Source organism: Quercus robur, chromosome 2, assembly GCF_932294415.1.
Source record: "Quercus robur chromosome 2, dhQueRobu3.1, whole genome shotgun sequence".
Lineage (NCBI taxonomy): Eukaryota > Viridiplantae > Streptophyta > Magnoliopsida > Fagales > Fagaceae > Quercus > Quercus robur.
In genome coordinates, this window is record NC_065535.1 from 17,983,282 (window position 1) to 17,992,698 (window position 9,417).

Sequence of the window (9,417 nt, forward strand, 5' to 3'; positions counted from 1 at the left end):
TGCCTATGTGATGAATAATATTATGGATAAACTTCAAATTTGGTCTCTATCTTTTACATTAGATTTCAATTTGGTCTTTACCCTTTCAATTGTGTCAATTTAGTCCATAACCTTTTAGTGTTGTGTCAATTTAGTCTCTATCATTATTTTTTGAATGGAAATTATTGATGTGACTAACAGTCAAAATAAAAAATTAGTTTCCGTTAATATGGTAATAAACTAATTTTTTATTTTTGCTATTTGCCTCGTCATCAATTTTCATCCAAAAAATTACAACAGAGACTAAATTGACATGACACTGAAAGGTTAGGGACCAAATTGACACAATTAAAAAGTTAGGAATCAAATTTAAATATGATGTAAAGAATAGGGATTAAATACGTAATTTACCATAATATTAATTAATGATACAGGACATTCCCCCTCGCCATGGGTCTAAAAAATAGTAACTCAATTTAATATGGATAATTTTGACTTGAACCCAATCCGACCCTACTGTTAGGTTTAGTAAAAATCATTGTCCATTGTATTGTTAATTTGGAATATTATGTATGTTTGTGGTGTTTGAACTTAGAAATTTGAAGTTTGTTATTTGCTCATATATTGGTAAATTGGTACTTAAGTAGTTACCAACTTTTGAGTAATTTATGTCAAATTTATCTTATTTCCAATGATTTTGTAATATATATCATCATTATGGGTGATTTTTAATTTTCATGTTTTCTTATAAAAAGTAGAATCTTACAATTATCAATACAATACTATAATTTGATTTGTAGTAATCTTCAACCAACTCCACACATGATCCCAATTTTAACAACCATATTAACAATTGAGTATTGATATTTACTATGACTAATTAACAACCCTTTATTTTCAAATGGATCAAGATCCTCTAGAGTTTTTTAAAAAACCCTACAGTAAATTTTGTAAAATCTTGATTATTTTTTGTTTTTGATACAAAAATATTGATTATTCATTGATAAAAGGATTGATTTTATATTTGGGTACATTATACCAATCTCACTTGAACTTTCATGAAATGAAATCCAACTTAAGGATTTTTATAAATACAAGAGATAATTTAATGTTGTTTCACATCATGACTGAATGGAATAATTTATTATTATTTTTTTTTAAATTCTACTCATTTATACAACATAACAAAAATGCATCATTTTGCAAAATCTCAAATGAAGTTTGTATAATTTACTTTTATATTTTGTAACGTTATCAATATTCAAACAAATAATTATTATTAATTTCATGATATCTATATCTATTTAAGTTATTGATGATTCAATAAAATTAGAAACCATAAGTGTTTCACCAAACAATCAAGATTTTAAAAATTATTATATTGTAGATTTTTTCCAAACTTAGGTTTTTTTTTTTTTTTTTTCTTTTTATAATAGTAATTCCAAATTTAAGTTCACGTTACTAAAAATGTTTATTAAGCTACAAATGTTAAGAAAGCTTATGATCACCAAAAAAAAAAAAAAAAAATCTCATAATATTTTCATAATATCGTTGTTTTTTTTTTTTAAATAAAATAATTTATTTGTTTTAATTGTAGTGGGTAGATATATAATCTTATCTTATTTTATTTTGACTAAGAGAGATATTTCGATTTATTGTCAAAAATGTTCTTTTTTTAAAATTTTTTATTATAGTAATATTTAGAAAAACAGATGTTGTCTCAAAAAAAGAATAAAAAGAATAAATGGTCAAGTTAACGGCTGTCCATATGGTATTTGTTAATAATTATTTTAATAAAAATTTTAATATCATTTCTATGAAAAATACAAAAAAATTTTCAAAATAATTAGATTTTTTTTTTATAAATTTTTTTTATAAATATTTTCTAAACCAAGGCAATTAAAACATTTGTTAACTATTTAGAACATTTGTTAACTTTTTCAAAAAGAAAATTCATTGCATGTATTTTTAAACGAGTACTACAAACAAAGTACAAATTGAAGTTTAGAACCTCTCAAATTGAAGTGGCTCTGAGTCTGCAAGCAGGAAATGCAGTTGCAAGCCAACCTCAGAGTCAGACTCAGAGCCACTTCCATTTCCATTTTCCCATTTGCCAAAACCCCATTCCCTCACATTCTCCTCCTTCACTTCTGCTTCTCCTCTCTCTGCGACCTCGTCTCTCACCCTTCCTATTTTGCATTATCTTCTTCTTCTTCTCAATGGTTTTCCATCCTCCGTGTCGCCATTTCCAAAACCGACTTGCTGCTTGGCAAGTCTGCGCATGCACGTATTATCATCTCGGGCCAAAACCCAGATCGTTTTTTGAACAACAATCTCCTTACACTGTATGCAAGATGTGGGTCACTTTCATCTGCACGCCAACTGTTTGATAAAACCCCTGACAGAGACCTTGTAACCTGGAATTCCATTCTAGCTGCCTACGCACACTCCGCGGACTCTGAGGTCGAGAATGTTCAAGAGGGTTTTCAGCTGTTTCGCCTTCTTCGTGAGTCTATAGTTTTAACTAGTCGATTCACTTTGGCGCCGGTTCTAAAGCTCTGCTTGCTCTCTGGGTATGTATGGGCTTCCGAGGCTGTTCATGGGTATGCCATTAAGATTGGGTTGGGATGGGACGTGTTTGTATCCGGGGCTCTCGTGAATATATATGCTAAGTTTGGGCGGATTAGGGAGGCCCGTGTTTTGTTTGATGGCATGCAAGAGAGGGATGTTGTGTTGTGGAATGTAATGCTCAAGGCTTATGTGGAAATGGCTTTATATAAAGATACACTCTATCTCTTTTCATCTTTCCTTCGGAGTGAGTTGCATCCTGATGATGTCAGTGTGCATTGTGTTCTTAATGGGATTAACAATGTTGGTTCTGATGAAGGGAACAGGCTTGCCGAGCAGGTTAAAGCCTATGCGATGAAATTGTTTGTGAATCATGAAAACTCAGATGTATTTATGTGGAACAAGAAATTGTCTGAGTATCTCCAAGCCAGTGAAAATTGGGCTGCTGTCCAGTGCTTTGTAAATATGATTAGATCAAAAGTAGAATACGATAGTGTGACATTGGTTGTTATTCTCTCTGCAATTGCAGGTGTAAAAAACCTGGAGATGGGGCAGCAGGTTCATGGTGTTGCTGTGAAGTCGGGTTTTGATTCTGTTGTTACTGTAGCAAATAGTCTTATCAACATGTATTCAAAGGCAGGTTCTCTTTATTTTGCACGAGAAGTGTTCAATTCCATGAAAGAAATGGATTTAATTTCATGGAACTCAATGATATCTAGTTGTGCACAGAGTAGTTTAGAAGAGGAATCAGTGAACCTATTTATAGATTTGTTACGTGATGGCCTTAGGCCAGATCAATTTACAATTACAAGTTTTTTAAGGGCTTGCTCCTCTTTTAAAGAAGGCCTGTATCTCTCCAAACAGATTCATGTTCATGCAATAAAAACCGGAATAATTGCTGACAGTTTTGTTTCGACGGCCCTTATTGATGTATATACTAGGACTGGAAATATAGAGGAGGCAGAGTTTCTTTTTGAAAATGAAGTTGAATTTGATTTGGCATCTTGGAATGCAATGATGTTTGGTTACATAATGAGTAATGACAATCAGAAAGCATTGAACCTCTTGAGTCTGATACATGAAAGTGGAGAGAGGGCAGATCAGATTACTTTGGCAACTGCAGCTAAAGCCTCAGGTTGCTTGGTTGGGTTAGAACAAGGGAAGCAAATTCATACTTATGTAATAAAAACAGGATTTGACCTAGATTTATGTGTCAGCAGTGGTATTCTTGATATGTACATCAAATGTGGAGACATGGAAAGCGCACACATGGTTTTCACCCAAATCCCTATGCCTGATAAGGTTGCATGGACAACTATGATCTCAGGATGTGTGGAAAATGGAGATGAGGACCAAGCTCTTTCTATATATCATCAGATGAGACTCACAGGAGTCCAGCCTGATGAATATACCTTTGCTACACTTGTCAAAGCCAGCTCCTGTCTAACAGCATTGGAACAAGGGAGACAAATTCAAGCAAATGTGATAAAGTTGGATTATGCTTTAGATCCTTTTGTTGGGACTTCACTTATTGACATGTATGCCAAGTGTGGGAACATAGGAGATGCGTACCTTTTATTCCAGAGGATGAAAGTGAGTAACATTGCCTTGTGGAATGCAATGTTGATAGGGTTAGCTCAATATGGAAATGCCAAAGAAGCCCTGAAACTTTTTAAAGCTATGAAATCTAATGGTATTGAGCCTGATAAAGTTACTTTTATTGGGGTACTTTCCGCATGTAGCCATTCTGGTTTAATTTCTGAAGCTTATGAGTATTTTGATTCAATGAGCAAAAAGTATGGTGTTAAACCTGAGATTGAGCACTACTCTTGTCTAGTTGATGCCCTTGGCCGTGTGGGTCGTGTTCAAGAAGCAGAAAAGCTAATAGGATCGATGCCCTTTGAAGCTTCTGCTTCCATGTATAGAGCCCTGCTTGGTGCTTGTAGGGTTCAAGGGGACACAGAAGCTGGAAAACGGGTCGCAACCCAGCTCTTGGCATTGGAGCCATCAGATTCATCTGCTTATGTGCTTTTGTCCAATATCTACGCTGCTGCCAACCAATGGGATGATGTAACTGTTGCTAGAAAAATGATGGAAAGGAAAAAAGTAAAGAAGGATCCAGGGTTCAGCTGGATAGATGTCAAAAACAAGGTGCATTTGTTTGTGGTGGATGATAGATCCCATCCACAAACTGATTTGATATATGATAAGGTGGAGGACTTGATAAAAAGGATAAGAGAAGAAGGATACGTCCCTGATACGGACTTTACACTGCTTGATGTGGAAGAAGAGGAGAAAGAGCGTGCTCTTTATTACCATAGTGAGAAGTTAGCTGTAGGTTATGGACTCATAAGTACTCCCCCATCCTCTACAATTCGGGTGATTAAAAACCTTAGAGTTTGTGGAGACTGCCATAATGCAATCAAATATATCTCAAAGGTTTCTCAACGAGAAATTGTGTTGAGAGATGCTAATCGGTTCCATCGTTTCAGTGATGGAATATGCTCTTGTGGAGATTATTGGTGATGTGAAATTGATCTTACTGTTTTTGTCTCTCTTTCCCCCACTTCCAACCTTTTTTGTTGACATCCATACAACCAAAAGTACCTTTATTTGTTCTTACTTTGTGTTAAATGCAGAGAAGATATTGTTGTTAGAAATCTGTGATAATTACAAATTATTGCAACATTTGTATCATTTCACTATTGGTCCATTTATTTCTTGAGTAAGATGCACATAGTACACGTGCACTCTGTACTACATGATCAGGAACAAATTTTAAAGGGAAAAAAAAAGCATGCTATGAATTTGATTCCTGCACATCTTACTTATTTTGATGGCCAAGGAAGGGGTTTTTTAAGTGGTTTTTATTAGGCAAATCATCGTGCATATTAACTAAAATTTAATGATCTCTCTTTAATTACAATATGCATTGTATCAATTTTTATACAGTTATTACAAATGAATCAATCAAAAAAAAAAAAAATATATATATATATATATATATAAGACCCCTGCATGAAGTCCTGAAATGTGGCGCTTTAATTTTACATTTAGTTTTTTTTTTTTAATTTTTTTTTTTACCTCTTTTTATTAAGTTATTTTTATTGTTACCAAAAAGTTCCCATTAACTCTTTTTTTTTTTACCGTTATCTCATTAATCTCTCATTAATTTTCTAAGCTTATACCACATATTTCTCTCTTCTTCATGTCTTTTAGCATACTTACTAGGAGAGCATAAGGTTCTGTCATGTGGCAATTTAATCTTGTATTTAGCCTTTGCATTAACTTCTTTTCTTTAAGTTCTTTTCACTTTTCTCCAAAAAAATGGGCTACCCATAAGGTTTGTAAAAGCCCAACCCCACTTATTACATTACAAATTATTTGAAAAGTCCAAGCCTCCCCAAATGTAGATGGAAGCAAAGATCGTGACTGAGTACGTTGCAGAGAGTAGAGAGTAGAGAGTAGAGACACACACTTCAGCTTCTTTGAAAACAATGAAAATGGGCAACCCATAAGGTTTGTAAAAGCCCAACCCCACTTATTACATTACAGATTATTTGAAAAGCCCAAGCCTCCCCACATGTAGATGGAAGCAAAGATCGTGACTGACTACATTGTAGAGAGTAGAGAGTAGAGAGTAGAGGGTGGAGACACACTCTTCAGCTTCTTTGAAAACAATGGCTTTCAGTCCAGATTTAGTGATTACTTGAAGTGATAAATGTGGAAGCTTAAGAGATTTCAATCTTTTGGGCTTCAATGCTAATCCTTTCAGCCAATTATAAATCTCACTTAGCTGCTTTATTCCTCCTTCAATGCCATTTAGCTTGGAATGTTCTATCTCCTTCTTAGAACTATTTTTCCCTACCTCTGCCTAACCCAATTGAAGCATGATTTGGTCACCTTGATTTGGCATTCTAATTCAAGATTTGATTATTTTGTGTCTCTTTGCCAACCACCCCTTTTCTCAAAAAAATTGCTGGAGTGGACTTAACTAACGAAACTTTTTGTTACATGCATGAAAATTGTTTGATAAAATACACTGGTGTTTTCTTCTTTTTCTAGAATCTAAATTTGTAAAATGTCCATTTTACAGGTCTAATACGTGGGCATGTATACATCTTCTTCCTATAATATATATGACCAATAAATTAGCATGCGGTTTTCTTCCTCCTCCAATTCTGCATCAATTTATTTTAGATTTTATTTTTTTGTAATGTACATTTATTAAAGAATTTTTCCCTTGTTTTAATGTTTATGTGAAAGAAAGAGCATGGGCAAGAAAAGCTAAGACTAAACTAGGTAAGGCCTTTCCCCTTTCCCCCTTCCCCGGTTTTAATGTTTTTTCCCAACTGTCTTAGAAATAACCAATATGAAAATCCATTTGCAATCCGTCAACCCATGTTATCTATCGCATTAGGTGGAAGCTATTTTATTTCGTAGAAATTAAGTACTTGGTCTTAGGTTCTTAATATAGTTCTTTGAATTGTCTATATAAAATATTTTTGTAAAATATATCACTCTCTAATTTTATTTCTACCATTGGAGTTGCTTGATTAGAGTTAGAATGTATGTAGTTTGATTTAAATTTAACTTGCATATGTAAAAGGCTTGTGATGTCCCTCTATAGTGTCCATATGTACAACATTCTTCAAAACTATCTTACATAAAATATTACAATATTATCCATGTATTGTACAAACAATTACTAAGTTTATAATAAAAGGCGTACAAAATGACGTGGTAATGAATTTGATTCAAGTTACTTCTATAATACATAAATAAATGTTTGAATTACTTTTTGTCATTTTTTTATTTTAAAATATAGTTATTATTTTATTAGATTTGCTAGTAAAGAATTCACCTTTTAATGTTGTGGTTAGAGTTTAATTAAACAACCTCATTAATGATAATGGTGCAAGGATTTTTGTGTTATCTCGCTTTTGTTGTTTCTATTGGGAAATTTTGATTTTATGAATTCATAACTTATAGGGTTTCAAGCATTTCTTTGTGTCAATTTTATCCCATTAATGAAATTTGGTTCGATTACTTAGAAGTGGAACCTTACCAAGGCAAAACCCTTTGGATCCACCCTTAGGGAGTAAACCACCAATACGTGACCCCACCTGCTAGAACCATGGATCAGGTAATATATGGGATTTTCTAGTGGAGATCATCGAACCCAAAATGTTTGGGTCTATAACTCATTCTAATCTTCCAACTACTAGGCTGCACCCTAACGGGTTACTTTGGTCATGGATACATTCAACACCTAATCTTTTAGCTGCACCCTTCAAATGATTTTTCTGTTTGTTACATATTATATGTATCATTAAATCGAAAAGTTATCGCTATTATTATTATTTTTTTTGAAATGTTCATAGAAAGAGTTTTGATATTGAGTGCTATCCAGATTTAGCAGTATGTGGTATATGAGATATGGTATTTGAGTTTATTTTGGGCAAACATTGGATTTTATTCATGTGGGTGTCTCTTGACGGTCAATTTGAATAATTAGTATACTTGAATGGTATTTTTTTTTTTTTTGAAGGGTTTGGCTAATGCTCGTTGAAAGTTGAGTTTTTCTTTCAATGTCATTTTTTCATGTATATTATAGTGTTTTATTCGTTTTCATTTTGAGTAAATAATGGCCTCAGTCAATAAAGGAACCCAAGCCAACATCAGAAAGTTGAGTAACCTAAGCAAGGTAACAACTTTAAATCCAAATGCAGCAGAGTTTGTTCCCTTTGCCCTCAGATCATCATCTGGAACCACCAACACTGCGGATGCCACAACAAGGCTTGCCAATTTGGGAACTTTAGGAAAAGCAGTGCTAGAGCCTAGAGAGATCAAAGTCATCTGTTTTAAAAACTCCTAATGAAGAGGCCCATCAATGTTGGCGTCGCCAGCTTGTGGTGATATTTTATCCGTCTTTAAGGTCATGGGAGAAGATGAGTCTCAAGGTATTGGGAACCTTTCTTTGGCGGATTTGTCCTTGCATGATGATGGTGAAGTTTCAAAGTTTCCTGCTTCTGCAGGCAGTGGATAGTAGTTAAGTGAGCAGCAAGAATTATGTCCACACACTATTAATGGTAATAGCTTTGTTGGAAAGTTAAAATTTTCTGCTTCATCCTATGGTGAAGTTTTGTCATCGCCTAGTTTTCTGTGCATGTCAACTAAGCCCTGGGGCAGAATAACTGTGAATAGTCATCAGTTCAGGGAGGGGCCTCCTTTATGATGGCAATTGTAGACATGATTTTGTGAATGATATGTTGGGTGAGCATGCCATTGTGGACAATGTGGAGGATAATGAAATGGACCCCATTGAGTTTTTTTTGGCTAATCGAACCCCATTGAGTTATTAATCTGGGTTTTGCTGCTGAAAGCCTTGCCCTTGCAGGAGTTTCTATGGTAGCATATTTCAAACAAAGTTTAAACGCTGAAAACTGGGTTTGGTAAGGATGTTTTATTAAGAGCAATTGATTTACAATTCTCAAATTAGGATGATTTCAACATGTATTTTGAGAACTCATTCATATCATTATTAGTTTTCGAGTAACATTGTTGAGTGACATTTTTGTAAATAAGTTAAAAATCATGAGACTCATTTGATATGACCAAACATAATTAAAACTCTCTCACACGCTTAAACCTCTTTCTTTTTCTTCCACAATCTCACCTCTTTGACGCCTTCTGTCCTTCTCTCTCTCTCTCTCTCTCTCTCTTTTTTTTTTTCTCCTTAAATAAAATATATACTTTTATTGTACAGTCAACACTAAAAAAAAAAAAAAAAACACATATACATACCAAACCTTAGCATATTGAGATAGTAAGCACTTAGTTGAATATGTAGGCCAGTCTTCAATTTAA

The 9,417-nt window shown here is 33.8% G+C and overlaps 1 protein-coding gene across 1 annotated transcript in view; it reads left to right on the top strand.

Moving 5' to 3' along the window:
- Nucleotides 1–5,104, top strand: part of LOC126695766 (pentatricopeptide repeat-containing protein At4g33170) — an 18,038-nt gene extending 12,934 nt beyond the window's left edge. The window contains exon 7 of the mRNA XM_050392586.1: nucleotides 2,014–5,104. Coding sequence (XP_050248543.1) covers nucleotides 2,014–5,073 — 3,060 coding nt within the window. The 3' untranslated portion in view covers nucleotides 5,074–5,104. The remainder of the gene's footprint in view (nucleotides 1–2,013) is intronic.
- The last annotated feature ends 4,313 nt before the right edge of the window (nucleotides 5,105–9,417 follow it).